Genomic DNA, 14,974 nt, shown 5'->3' with positions numbered 1-14,974 from the left:
GAGTAGATATTCATGTTTATCCCAGGCTTCCCTTTGCCGTATTCGGGACTGTGTTTGCAGGATTAGAGTCAGACATTTAATTCCTTGCTAGCAGAGCAGCTTGCTGGTTTTTTCAAGCTTATGGTGAAGAATTGGAAAGTGGCAGGCTGACACGCTCATTTCAGTTCAGTGGTGTTTCCTGTGGGAGACTCCTGAGGACTCAGCCTGCCTCAGCTGGCAGCTAGAGAGACCCCCGCCAGGGTGCCTCTCGCCCTCATCATCAGGACCCACTTCTCCTGCTGGCATCATGCCCATATCAGGTGCTTCCCCAGCTTACTTTCTCCCTCACAAAGGAATGAGTGACGGATAATTAATATGTAGAAGTACATATAAAGTATATGAAATTTTATGAAGGATATGTAGCCAGTAGGACTATTCTTAGCCCCTGGAACCCGACCATCCCTCAAACAGCAGCAAGGGACCATTAGGTTACAAAGTATTTACAGGTGTTGAAGTGACAAATTGGAGCTCTGATTCTTGGCCCTAAAGATGGGGGTGTATTAGTGACTTTAAAAAGGCAGCACAGCCTGTGATTTTCAGTGGCTGAGACAATTGGTGAAGAGTTACTGAGCATCCATTATGTAGAAGGCATTCCTATTTCCTTTGACCGCTGTAACAAACCACTACAAACGACATGGCTGGAAACAACAGACACTTACGCTCTCACAGTTCTGGAGGGCAGAGTCTGAAATCAAGCTGTTGGTGTTGGTGAGGTCACACTGCCTCTGGAGGAGACTCTTCCCTTGTATCCTCCATTCTCTGGTAGCTCCAGGGTTCCTTGGCTTGTGGCCATATCACTGCAGTCTCTGCCTCTGTGGTCACATGGCCTCTTTTTCTTCTGTCTCAAAACTCTGCCTCTCTTATGAAGGACACATGTGACTACCCACCCAGATAATCCAGGACATCCATGGATTAACTTAATCACATCTCTTTTTTTGTCATATAAATTAATATAGATTCTGGAGACTAAGACATGGGCATATCTTTTGGGGACCCACCATTCAGTTCACTATAGAATTCTATTAGTTTATCTGGAAACATGGAAAAATAAGAGAAGGTACTTGCTCTCTAAGAGTCTGTAATGCAGTTGGGTGAATATAGATGTGTTTATTTATCCAATAAGCATGTATTGTTTCCATGCCACGTGTTGTTCATGTGACAGGCTGTGTGATTGCAGTGAACTTACATAGTGGAATGAGACACAGCCCCTGTGCTGGAGAAGCTCAGAGTCTGAGAGGAAAGACATGGTACACAAGAGTAACCTGAGAGAATTTCAGTCTCTCATGGTCCAGTATTTGTAAGAAGATATTCAAAGAAGCACAATCCGAAGACCAAAATTAGCTTGTAAAAGAATTTTAATCATTTCTTGTTCTCAAAAGTAAAGGAAACCCAATATATAACCCCATAGTACAATGTTCATATCCTGGTTTTCTCTCCTAATTCTCTCACATTCCCCCATTCTGCATGGCACATTCATTTCTCCCTCTCCCTTTTCTCTATCCTCTCCTCCCTCCCCCCTCTCTCCCCCTCTCCCCCGCCTCAGTGCTTTGTTATATAGATGGGCTTAGCCTCCCTTGACAAGTCGGCCTTCTTCTCTCTCATCTCTCCCACTTGTCCTCTAAGTCTACATCCTAAAGCCCAGGAACTTCTCTGGTTAGGACAGTCTCCTTAGAAGGAGAGGCACATGGGAAGCCTTTTTACTCAGAATGTAAGAAGAGAGGCCAGCAGTACTGACATCACACAATTGCAGTCCAGTTTGAGTAAGTATTACAGTGAGATTTTAAAAATACATTATTTTGTGCTGGCCTCATTCAATTTTTGCAACAACCCAGTGGGTAAAAACTGTAGTTATTCCTGTTTTATACATAATGAAGTGGGCTTATAGTCATTAAGAAACTTGCTCAAAATCAGTAGCAGACCTGGGATTTGAAATCAGGGCAGGGGATTTCACCCTTGGGACTTTGGAGGTTGGAAGAGTATTAGGAGAATCTTTAAGAGGAGGACATCTTTGAATCAGGTATCTTTGAAGGCTAAGAAGGAGTTTAGACAAGCTCTAAAGAGAATTCTAAGCAAAAATGACATGGTTGGGCTTTCAAGGTGCTCTAAATACCTTTTGGCCAAGTTAGGGTGCAGAATGCAGGGGGACGAGGTATCAGAAGAAAAGGTGGTTGGAAACAGACTGGAACGAGACTATGCATGGATTTGTATATTGCTGGACTTTGTACTGGGGGAATGTGTGTCACAGGGTTACAGGCAGAGGAGAAACACAATCACATTCGTGTTGTGAAAAGAGCATTGTAACATCAGGGATCACATCAATCAAGGTGGGGGACGAGAGGGCAGGACTTGAGGCAGGGAGAGTAACATGGCAGAATGGCTTTTACATGCAAATTCAGCCCATAATTAGCAGTCCCACTAGCCCCCTGTATGGTCTGTTTACATAAAACACTGACAAGAAGCACAGAGGAAGAGCGGTCCATAGATAAAGGCACCATAGACCTAGCAACCACCGCCAGCAATCTGCTCCCTGGCAAGTGGGCACGGTGGCAGTGGCTCCTACTGCATTGCAGCTCAGCTGTCTGTTCTCAACCTTTGCCATCTTGAAATAAACTGAAGGGGAAGGGCTAGATTCTCATTATCCCTTTCTTCTAACACTGACACATCAGAAAGCAGGAACTTGCCTCTCATTGGCTCATTGCCCTCTAAGATCCAGAGAGAGCACAGATAATTTAACCACCATGGGCTCAATGGTTCTGTCTTTCCTGGGAGTCAAGTTTAAGAAATCCCAAGAACTAGCTGACCAGGTTGTGCTGACTTGTTTAAAGTTATCTTTTATTGAGGACCTATTTTGAGACAAAGCAGACTGACTATCTGAATCCTGAATATTAGTCTGGCTTTGGCTTCTGTTTTTCCCTAAGTGAAAACCCATCTGCAGAAGCAGATTTCCATATATAAGCTGAAACCTGCTTTACCTCTTGTCCCAATTTCTAAGTTTAGATAATCACAAACAGAATTTCAAGAAACATTTCCAACATTCAGTTAGAGACCGTTGCAATAACCCAGGTAAGAAATGATGACAACTTAAGGCAGTGGCAGTACAACTAGAGAAGGTGGAACAGATCAAGGAACATCTAAACAGTAACCATGTAATCATGCTTATGTTATCTGAGCACTTTCTATGCGCCGGGCGTTGAATGAAATGTGCGTTATCTCATTCAATCTTTACAACAACTTAATGAGGTAGGAACTGTTATCCTTTCTGTTTTACACATGCAGAAACAGACTCAGAGTCATTAAGAAATTTGCTCAAAGTAAGTGGCAGAGCTGGGATTTGAGTCCAGGCAGTCTGACTTCAAAGCTTATATTTTTAGTCTCTATGCCTTACTGTCTCAAATCAGGATGATTTGGTGGTTTAGTGAATGAGGGATGGAGGAAGGGGGAAGAAGAAAAATGGGAGGAATGTTCCAGATTAGGGAAATGGGTAGCTAGATCAAAGATGGAGCCCCTCATCAAGGTGAGGACACAGGAAAAGGAACAGGTTTGGGAGGAAGGATGGTGATTTGGTTGTGAATACATTGATAGGGGACATCCAAGGAAGATGTCTTGTAGGTGGTTGGGTGTTTAAATATAGAGCTTCAGAGAACGTGATTGAGGGTAAAGAAGTAGACTTGGAGGAATCTGTATCTAGGCAGCAGAGGAGCATGTGAGCAGCAGGGAGGGGGAGCACTGAGATCTAGAGAATAAAATGAGCAGAGAAGATGCCCAAAAACCTCAAGGACCTGCAACATATCAGTGAAAGAAGCATTCAGTGGAAGAAAGGAATCATCCAAGTGATGGTTAGGAGTATCAGGAGAGAATGGCTCACAGGAACCAAGGAGGGAGAATTTTGAGGGAGGGGTGGTAGCAGGGCCCAATACAACAGATAAATAATGTAAAGGAAAACAAAAGTTACTATCGCATTTGGCAATTACGTCAATGTAAAACCAGCCAGTGGGAGTGCAACATGTTACAGACATGTTAGAACAGGGGTCCCTAACCCCCAGACCATGGACCAGTACTGGTCCGTGGCCTGTTAGGAACCTTGCTGCACAGCAGGAGGTGAGCAGGAGGCAAGCTGGTGAAGCTTCATCTGTATTTACAGCTGCTCCGGATCACTTGCATTACTGCCTGAGCTCCACCTCCTGTCAGATCAGCGGCAGCGTTAGATTCTTATAGGAGTGTGAATCCTACTGTGAACTGCACATGCAAGGGATCTAGGTCACACACTCCTTATGAAAATCTAATGCCTGATGATCTGTCACTGTCTCCTATCACCCCCACATGGAACTATCTAGTTGCAGGAAAACAAGCTCAGGGCTCCCACTCATTCTACATTATGGTGAGTTATATAATTTCATCACATATTACAATGTAATAATAGAAACAAAGTGTACCATAAATGTAATGTGCTTGGATCATCCTGAAACTATCCTTCCCCACTGCTGGGTTTGTGGAAAAACTGTCTTCCATGAAACCGGTCTTTGGTGCCAAAAAGGTTGAGGACTGCTGTGTTAGAAGACAGTATAGACATTTCTTACAAAGCTAAATGCTGTGCTGCCATATTACCCAGCAATTGTACTCCTTGGTATTTATGCAAATGAGATAGAACTTATGTCCACACAAACCTGCACATGAATATTTATAGCATTTTTATTTGTAATTGCTGAAACTTGGAAGCAACCAAAGTGTCCTTCAATAGATGAATGGAAAAGCAAATTGTAGTACAATGGAATATTATGGTATACATGGAATATTATTCAGCACCAGAAAGAAATGAGCCATGAAAAGGCAAGGAGGAACCTTAAATGCATATTACTAGGGGAAATAAGCCATTCTGAAAAGGCTACACACTGTATGATTCCAGCCACATGGAATTACAGAAAAAGCAAAACTCTGGAGAGAGTAAAAAGATCGGTGGTTGCTGGGAGCTTTGGGGCAAGAGAGGGAAGAATAGGCAGAGCACAGGGGAGTTTTAGGGCAGTGAAACTACTCTTTGTGGTACTTTAATGGCAGATGCATGGTATTTTGCATTTGTCAAAACCCATGGAACTGTAGAACACAGAATGAACCCTGATGCAAACCACAGACTCTAGTTAATAATACTGTAGCAATATTGACTCATCAGTTGTAACAAATGTATCACACTGATACAAGATGTTATTAAAAGGGAAAGCTGTAGGGGTGGGGGTGGGCAAAGGGCTATATGAGAACTCTGAACTTTCTGCCCAATTTTTCTGTAAACTTAAAATTGCTCTAAAACATAGTCTATCAATGAAGATAGAAAGGAGAGGAAAGGATGGAATAGAAGAAATAAATGAAGGATGAAACAGGGCAGGAAGAAAGAGAAAGCCATGCACATACAATCTTGAGAGTATAGCATAAAACCATAATTATAATTAATTCTGCATGATTGTGTTACAAGTAGAGCAAAAATATGACTAGCCACTCTTCTTACCAACTCCTAGGGCTCTCCATCACAAGTGCAAGATAAGTTCAAGTAATTTGGCGTGATGTGAAAAATTTTCACTGCCTGACTGCCGCCTCATTTTCCAACACCATCGCTGGTCTTTGCTGTGTGTTACAAGCTCCAGCTGCAGTTGTCTCTTTGCCTTTCTTTGCTACTCATGACACATACTTTCAGACCACTCTGCCTTTTTGCTCTTGCTGTTTCCTCTGCCTGTGTCTTCTCCCCTTCTAACCTAACCAGATCCTACCTCCTCTAACACACTACCTTCTCTGTGAAAACTTTCCTGACCTCTTTTCACCCCAGCACAGCAAGCAAGAATGATCCCTCTCCCAGTGTCCACAGTTCCTTGTGTCTATTTCTTCAACATATGCTTGGTACACCACAAAATACATAACAAAAATGTTTCAGTGGAAAAACTGGGGACAGAAAAGCCAGATCAGATTTAAGGAGTGGGTAGAAGTTGAGATTTGAGTACATAGAACTGGTTTTATTGTGATGCTGCGTTAATTATTTTGATTTGTCTTTAGCATTTGGGTCTTTACCTAACAGGGGTTGAGGGTGATGAGAAGAAATTCCCAGAGTGGCTGTGGTGCTGTCCAATGCTTTGGTGCTGACAGACCTGTGTCACTGAATAAGGGATGCCTCTAGAGTCGTAATTTATCTGGCCCCAGAAACTGTAGTCCTCTATTTTGAGGGGGAAGGGAGAGAGGAGAATGACCACATTCCCTCTCTGTTATCTCTTGGACAGTCTGGAGCCATAGCCTGCCTCATGTATTTGGAAAGGAAAAAGATTAGTTGACTAGGTGAGTACCTCATATATTTCTTATGGGATCACAGGCTCCTGAAGACCAATTGATAACCAAAAATAAATTGGTTATTGGTTTTTCTGTCATTCATTAAATGAACATTAAAGGCCAACTGTGTTCCCAGCACCATGATAGGCTCTGGGTATACAAGATGACCAAAATGGAGTTCCTGACACAAGGAGTTAATATAACCAGGGAGACCAACCTTGAGCCAATAACAGCAATTATGCTATGTCTTAGTCTGTTTGAGCTACTATAATAAAATACCACATACTGGGTGGATTAAACAACAGAAATTTATTTTCTTCCAATTCTACTTTCCAGTTCTTCTGGCTAGAAGTCCCAGATCAAAGTCCAACAGGGTTCAGTTTCTGGTGATGGCTGTCTTCTTGGCTTGCAGATGGGCTGTTTTGTCCTCACATGGCTGTTCTTCATTGTGTGCACACCAGAGTACATGCACAAGCATAAGTGCACTAATTCTATCAGATCAGGGTCCCACCTTTATGACCAAATTCACCTTAATTATCTCCTATTTCCAAATACAGTCACACTGGGGCTTTGGGCTTCAACATATGAACTGGGGGGACACAATTCAGTTCATAGCAAAAGCTTATAGAAAACTGTAGGTGCTGTCCAGGCACGGTGGCTCACGCCTGTAATCCCAGCACTTTGGGAGGCCGAGGCAGGCAGATCACCTGAGGTCAGGAGTTCGAGACCAGCCTGCCCAACATGGTGAAACCCCGTCTCTACTAAAAATACAAAAATTAGCCAGGCATCATGGTAGTCGTCTGTAATCCCAGCTACTTGGGAAGCTGAGGCAGGAGAATCGCTTGAACCTGGGAGGCAGAGGTTGCAGTGAGCCGAGATCGCACCATTGCACTCCAGGCTGGGGGAAAAGAGTGAGACTTTCTCAAAAAAAAAAAAGAAAAAGAAAACTGTAGGTGCACACATGAAGGAATGATCATCTTGTCTAGGGAAAGGCGGCGACGGCAGAAGGCTTAGCAGAGCTAACACTTGGTCTGAACTTTGAGCATGTGCGTGGTCATTTGCCAAGTGATGGGAGTGCCCACCCCTGACCTGGAGGCTCTGGTGGTCTAGCAGTGCTAGTCAGTCAATAAGTTATTGATATATATAAAAAGGGGAGGTCTCTACCTCCCAAGCCTTCTGTCAGTCACATCTTTATTCAGTGATGTGTGCTTATTCCTCCTATGTGAGTTTTACATCTGTAAGCAGCTTTTCTTGGTAGGGTATGTCACGGGTTTCCTGAATAATATTCAGATGTCACTCAGCTTTCACTGCAACAGCCCCTATGCCTCCTGCAGAGGTGGTTATTTCAGAAGATTCAGTGACTGTCAGAGTTAGAAGAAGAGAGTTATTGTGCTTTAAATGGCTCAAGAAATAAACATACATGTTTCTTTGTAACAGTGGGGTGTATATAATGAGTCATGGGCTTGCTAAAGCAGAGCATATCCACCCTGTCATTTCCCTTCTTTTGCAAATTGTCCTGGTGGGCACCAGGTTCCGTGATCAGTCAGTGCTGAGTGTCCTCATGGGTAGTGCTGTGTTAGGGGTCCTACCTGTGGGAGTAGATCTTCTCAGAAGGAGGAAGTGTCCTGGAAGCTGTAAGAAAATGAACCACTCTTTGCTTTATTCTTCCTTCCCACTCAGTTTACACTTACCTTCTGGCAACTGGGCTTTTGGGCTTGGATCATGGCTTTTCAGTGGTCAGATGATGAGTTTCTTTAACATAGGGATTGAGTCATATTCCTCTCTGTTGTAGCCTCACTTGTCCCTCAGTGATGATCACAGTAACCCAGTAGTGATTGCTTTTGGATAAACTAGTATGAGGGTTGTGTACTTTTTTTTTTTTTTTTTAGCTTGTGTTATTCTGCTGGCAATTTGTTTCCCCAGTGGGATTCAGCCTCTTTGCAATGCACCTGCCAGAGTCTCCAGCTATTCTCCTGCCCTTGGTGTAAGCCAAATGGCGACCAAAGCAGAATTGCAGTCCATTCCATTGCCCCATTACCCTTGGGGAAATAGGGCAAGGCTTTAGGACGACGGGTGGTAAGAAGGTTTGTGCTGACAGAGTAGAGTAATTTTCCCGTCCCTGAGACCAACAATTCTATCTTTAGAGACAGAGAGGAAAATGTGGGGATATTGGCTTAAATCAAAATGAAAGCCCTCTCCTTTCTATGACGTCTCCAGGTGGGTGTTGGATTTCTGTTGTTTCAACAAGTGGGCTGGAGCACACGATTGCGAGTTTAGGGCAGTCGACAGCACTCGGAACAGCTTCTGAAGGGGCTCTGCTCCCTATTTACTCCCTTCCCCCTTCCTTGCAGAGACTGTTCAGAGGAGCATTTGTGAGACAAACGTGGGAACAGCTGCTCAGCCAGACCCTTGTCTCCTGTGCTGCCGCAGTCACTGTGCTGGAACTCTGCTGAGGAGGGTGGAGTGTCTGGGCTCTGCTGCTCCCACAAAGCAAACGTTTTCCTGTTTTCTCGGAGGCAGTTTGTTACAGATTTCAACCCTTTCTGCATCCCTCCCTCCCTTACAACACGAATGCTCATCTTTTCTTGCATTACTGATGAAATAATGCAAACTTCGTTTCTCTGTCATCTGAGCATCATTCAGAAATGTTCCTCTGATCTGTGAATTGTTCCCTGACTTCAATCGGGGCAGTGTTACAGGTCCTCTGCTGGCAGGAGGGAGCAGTCCGTCAAAATCTGCAGACACAAGACTTTCAGAAGCTGTGACGAGCAGACTAGCAAGCCACAAAACATTGCAAGCTGAATGGATGTCTTAATAAGCTTTTAGATGTGATTTGGCCAGCATCGGCAGAGGAGGCTAAAGGGAAAAGGCAGCGAGCATTATAACGTAAATCACTGCAGATTTGCTGGGAGTGACAGCCCTAGGAAGCTAATGATCTCTCCAGGAAAGAATTGACCACAGTTATCCAGAAACTGAACACGATGTAGAACAGAGAGGACAGCCCCTCGGATGTGAGTACCATCTCTTCAACACAAGGTTTGGAGCAGTAGGAGCAAAGCTAGTTGTTATAGCTGATGGCGCTCCATAGCCACCGATTCCTGTGGGCCATCTCTGGGTGGGTTGTACATACTGCCTGACTGGGACTTTTATTTGCAGATCTCTTCTGGAATATTTTGCCTGTCAGGAGACAGATGTGTAGTGGCTTTAGGATATTGGCAAATTCTCCAAAGTGTAGGAGAATTTGTTGTAAAGCCCCAAGAAAACAGCAAAAGCAAACCTTATAGACCTTTTTCTGTAAAAAGAAAACTGATTGCATCACAGACAAGCAGCTGTGTGACCCTCTGGTATTTGTGATGACAGACAAAAGAATTAGCAAATTACAGAGCAACAAAAATGGGGCAGTGGGCTGGGAGGAAGGAGGGAAATCTTAGGAAGCTTAATCCCTATCTAGATTCAGGATATGCATTGCATACTTATGCTCATGTGTTTATTTCCTTTTGGCTTAAGGAATGGGCAGCATGTTTGCGTTTAAGGTTTTCCTTCAGAATGCTGTGAAAAATGAGCATTGTGACAAAGAGGGATGTAATTGATAGGCTTTGGGCAGAATACATTTCTCACTGCCAGCAGTGGGAAGTATCTTGAATGATAGCTGATCTACCTGTAAGAGGAGGCTCAGATACAAGGAGGGGATGAACTGCTACAGCCGAGGTAGCCAACAGGTTGGCATGAAGTTTAACTCATTGATTCCAGACTGGTTTCACCCCTCTATTCCCTTCCCTTCCCAATTTACTGTCAGGGGTTCCCCCATCCCTTCTTAAACTGCTCCCCACCCCTGCAATACACACACCTCTGTCTGGTCCAGTTTGTCGGGTCAGGACATCAGATGAGAAGCAGAGTGTCTTCTCACTCTAAGGGATGGGGGATCATTGTTCTAGATGGGAGGTAAGGATATGGGGTTTAGGAACAGTGACCATGAGGGAGGGAGAGAGGTGGTGTCTCTGCTTGGCCTGCACTTGGTATCTCTGCTGAGCCTGCACCCACACCCAAGGCCGAAGGTGCAGGAAGAAGCAGAAATAGAAGACCCTCATTTGATACTCTCCCACCCACAAACTGTGTGTAAACGCCCCTGCAGGTAAAGGCTGGAGATCCTAGTAAGGAGGCGATTACTGGGCTTAAATTGAAAATGAGGTTGAGATGTCCAAGCACATAGGGATGGTGTTGGCAACAGACTAGGAATTGTAAAGCCGGGGTTCTGTTCCTGATCTTGCACGCAGTTTTCTGTATGACTCTGGTAGGGGGAGTATCCAAAATCCTGTGCGAGGGACCTGTTCTGCAGGCTGCTCTGTGGGTGCTTTGATTATGGTGGAGGGGATGGAGTGAGAGTGAGGAACATTCTTAAGTAGCTGTAACTGAAAAGCAAAAAATAGAAGGGTGTTTCTGCTTGGCCAATGTTTTCTCACCACTGTAGTATTTTTCTATCTTTAACCAAACAAAAAGGAAAATTAATGTGGGCTGTACTTGCAAAGGGCTGTTTACCAGTGGTAATTATCTAAACAAGGCTATCTCAGTAGCCTGCAGCTATGGCATAAGTGTACTTCAGTCTCAGTATCCAGGAGGCTGAATTCATTGCATGGGGCTGGAGGGTGGGAGGGGAGTGGCTATCAATTTACTATGGGCCAGCTGGACCCCTGCATCCGTTGCTGAGGAGGCTGCACAGCACTGCTGGTGTGGAGCTTGTGACCTCAGCTGATGGGCTGTACTGAGGCTGCAGCAAAAAAACCTCTACCCTCAGGGGCTAAGCCATGGAGCAGAATGAGTAGAATGAGTAGAATTTTAGCCATGATAATATTTGTATGAACTGGGCCGTTGTACTTGAGACATTCAAATACCCCTTGCAATGAAAGGTTCTGGAATGGAAGGGGGCCGTTGGGTCTAGGTTTAGAGATAACAAATGGGTAGATGAGGGGAAGGGTGTGATTGTGGAAGGGAGATCATTTCGTAAGTCATGGCTAATACTCTGTATTTTCCTGCCGTTTAGGCCTGGAGTGATTTTGCAATATTTGGGCAAACAGAGCAGAAGTTCAGTATAATTGGTTTGAATGAACCACAGATTACCTGAGTGAAAAGAGGCAATGCAGCTATGTTTCTAAAAACAAACCACTTCCAAATAGTGTAACGGTCTGGGAAACATAAAGCCCAGACTGTAGCCATTCAGTGCGACCATGAGAATTTTCAAAGGCATTTCCAGTTCCATTTCTTTCAGTGTTTTGAGTCTCAACTTTATTCATTTTTTTTTTTTTTTGGCTCTATTTCTGGCATATCCCAGGGATCTCAGACCATGACTCACCAAGCTGCTTTAGAGCAGACCCTTTGCCAGATTCATTGTGCTTCTAATGACCCAGTGAGCAGGAGCAGGATGGGTTCGCGAGGGTTCCTCTCTCTTTCCCTGGTATTCTTTACCTACATTTTGAGCAACAGATGGAGAACGATGAGAAAGTTTGATAATTCACAAGAGTGGGGGTAAGAATTATTTCCGAAGTTGTAGTATTCACATCTGGACCATACTTTTGCATAATAAAATACCCTCTTTAATACCCGCCACAGTCCTGGGAGATAAATGTTCTCGTGTCTGTTTTATACGTGGGCATTTAACCCTAGCCTCACAGAGTGGTTGGCCAAACAAGCTGCCTGAATGCCACAGTGAACGAGTTCAAACAGGATGTGGTCCAGGGCTTTCCAGCCATATCATGGCCAATTCCTTAATCTTTAGAGACTGAAAGGATATTTGGGTGTGCTTGGGAACAAATGTAAGGGATGGCTGCGTCTTCCAGACTTTCAAAGTTAGGATGTGTGGTAGGGTTTGGGTTGAAGGGTGGTATCTCTGTTGTAGCATTCTGTTTCCATTTGTATATACTAGTATTTTTAATAAGTATCTTTTAAAATACAAAGAAGCCCTCACTTCCTTGCTGTTCTAGCAGGACTGGATTAGACATTTAAGTATTTCTTCTTCTGCCCAAAGAACCCTTCACCCTTGAAATAATTACCAATGGCTTTGGTTGGGTCTAATGGCAGCCCAGGTATAGTGGGAGGAGTCCCAGTCTTTAAAATTCTATTCATTTTGCTATGTGGTAGGAAGAAATCAGTTTGCTACTAGTTCCTACCCTCCAGGTCACTGCTCTGCGACAGGGCTTTAGTGTTCTGTAGGTGGGTTTGGTGCCACTTCTTTTCCTCCTGTTAGCAAGGAAGCAACATGACCAGCCCCCTGCATTGGCAGAGCCCCTGTTAGTGTTTAGCATCTGTGTTGTCCCTAAGGTGGATTGTTTCAGCCACTTGGAACCAGGAATCGGCCCGGGCCTGTGCCCAGCTCTCCATCTGTTCCAGAACTCGGGAACTATACTATTTACAGCGAGAAAAGGATGAAGGGAGAGAACTGCAGTAAATGCTAGGAGAAAACCCCAAAGAGAGAACCCACTCAGCGGGGTCTCTGTGGGGTGTGTTCCACAGGCCGCTGACCCACTGGGGAAGCGGCACATTAGCCATGGTGGACGCACAAAACCCAGCCAGGGGCCCTTTGGTGATCACACACAGTACAGTTCCCTGCCAAAGGCGGTGTGTAAACCAGGTGGTGCTTAGGGGATTATACCAGGCCTCCACTCCCTGGGAGAAAAACAGAGCAAACCTTGCAATTCTGGCCATACTATTCCGGAGGATGTCCCTGATGGGGGAAGAAGGGAGGGAGGTTGGCACATTCTGCTGCCTTCCACTTGGAAGTTCTGTTCAGGGGCTTTGCTGTGGAGTGTGCTTCCTGTGTGTTGTGTCCTGCCTCCCACAGCTCCCCCCGCTGCAACCTGCAAGCAGCAGAATGCCTTAAAATCAGAGAGAAGAGGTGTGACCTGTCCTTGTGTGTCAAGTGGCCCTGATGGCAGCTTTGTTTTGTAACCCCTAGGTCCCGAAGATGGCATATTCATAAAGATATCTTCCGATGATTGTGAACATCTTTACCTGTGGGTGCCAGGCCGGGCCAGTGACTTCGTGTTGAGCTGAAGGAACTTGTCTACCGCTTCCCTGAAAACCTTTCTTTCCTAATTCATGAGCCAGCAAGATGCAGTCGCTGCACTTTCAGAGCGCCTTCTCATAGCTGCGTACAAAGGCCAAACAGAGAATGTGGTTCAGCTCATCAACAAGGGCGCCAAGGTAGCAGTTACCAAGGTAACAAGAGAAAAATACGCTGTAGCCATTCCCTGGGAACTGGCCTACCTCTTAACCATTGTCTGAAAAACCGCTGTGTTTGGATCGCAGCTTTCAAAGAACTGGCTTTTCTTCCAGTGATGGAGGTTTGGGGAGAATGAGGATTATTAAGAATGCTTTATTGCCATCTTTCAAGTGGAGGACTTGTAATTAGCATTTGACAGTCTTTAAAATCATGGTGGCTTTTCTCACCTATTTCTTTAGCCAAATGGAGAGGAGATCTCTTGGGAGAAGTTGGGACACAAAAGCTTACTGGACAGAGTGTGTGATAATCATGTTAGATGGGCCTCCCGGGGAGGTAGACCAGCTTGTGCACAGCCCCTCCCCTGTGCAGAGTCTCTTTGTCCCCGTCTGTATGATGACGGCCTGGACCAGATGACTGCTACAACCTCTATAGGCTTTGATTTCATGTGGGTCAGTGAAGATGTGTGGTAAGCTTTGGAGGGCATTGCTTACCCAGCGCCAACAGAGAAGGCTATGAAAGATGAGAGACCATACTGCCCAAAGGCAGTTTTGTAGCAAAGCCAAGAAAAGGCAGGCTCTGCGCAGCCAGATGGAGAGTTTAAATACGCTGGCGAAGTAACCGATAGCAAGCACTTATTGAGCCCTAGTATTGCTGTAAGCACTTTACAGCCCTCTAGAAGAGATTCTCTTCTCATTCCCATTTTGGAGGTGAGGAAACTTGCCCAGGGTCCCTCAGCCGCTGAGTGGTGGAAATGCAACTTGTACTCACAGAGTCTGGCCCCAAAGCCCACCCTCCAGACCTCCCCAGAAAGAGCTGTGAAGACAGGCAAAGTTTAATTTTCACAGAGGGTCATCTGTTAACTTCTGACCTCCTGTGGCAGACTGATCAGCTCCTATTTTCATGTTTACTTATATGCAATCTTCACATTCTATGCCGGCCTCCAGAGAGGTCTTGAGCTACTTGTAGGTCCCCATGGAGGTGAACAGGGGTCTGCACATAAATGGTGATTGGATTGTTTGGAACTGAGGGTGAAGGGAGCCTTACCTCAGAGCTCATGTGATCTATTCATAGCACTTTCCAGGGCCCAGGCAATCACAAATGGGAGAAAGCGTGGAACTCTGTAGTTAGGGCACATGCTCACAGATTTTAACTCTGCTTTGTTTGCTAATTATGCAAGTTGCTTGATTTCTTTGAGCCTCAGTTTCTTATCTGTAAAAGAGGGATAATAATGTCAGCTTTTCAGAATTGTTACAATAACAATAACTTATTTAATGCACTTAGGGCATAGTCTGCAACTTTTCTTCTATAAATAGACTTAATTATTTGCTATTTTGTAAACAGCTTTATTAAGATATAATTTACGTACATTAAATTCACCTATTTTAATTGTACAATTCAATAATTTCTAGTGTATTTACATCA

At 44.6% G+C, this 14,974-nt stretch overlaps 1 protein-coding gene across 31 annotated transcripts in view; it reads left to right on the top strand.

Moving 5' to 3' along the window:
* ANKRD6 (ankyrin repeat domain 6) overlaps positions 1 to 14,974 on the top strand; it is a 205,147-nt gene that overhangs the window by 124,736 nt on the left and 65,437 nt on the right. For 19 of the 31 annotated variants that reach the window (XM_074037477.1, XM_065543733.1, XM_074037479.1 and 16 more), the window contains exon 2: positions 13,286 to 13,548. The exons of 3 other annotated variants lie outside the window; for them this stretch is intronic. In XM_074037477.1, coding sequence (XP_073893578.1) covers positions 13,429 to 13,548 — 120 coding nt within the window. In that variant the 5' untranslated portion in view covers positions 13,286 to 13,428. Of the gene's footprint in view, positions 1 to 8,767; positions 9,351 to 13,285; positions 13,549 to 14,974 lie in introns of those variants that run through there. 9 more of the 31 variants (XM_074037469.1, XM_074037473.1, XM_074037475.1 and 6 more) reach the window with 1 other exon arrangement.

The sequence above is a fragment of the Macaca fascicularis genome, chromosome 4 (genome assembly GCF_037993035.2).
Source record: "Macaca fascicularis isolate 582-1 chromosome 4, T2T-MFA8v1.1".
In the NCBI taxonomy this organism is placed as follows: Eukaryota; Metazoa; Chordata; class Mammalia; order Primates; family Cercopithecidae; genus Macaca; species Macaca fascicularis.
This window is presented reverse-complemented; position numbering and strand designations above follow the sequence as displayed.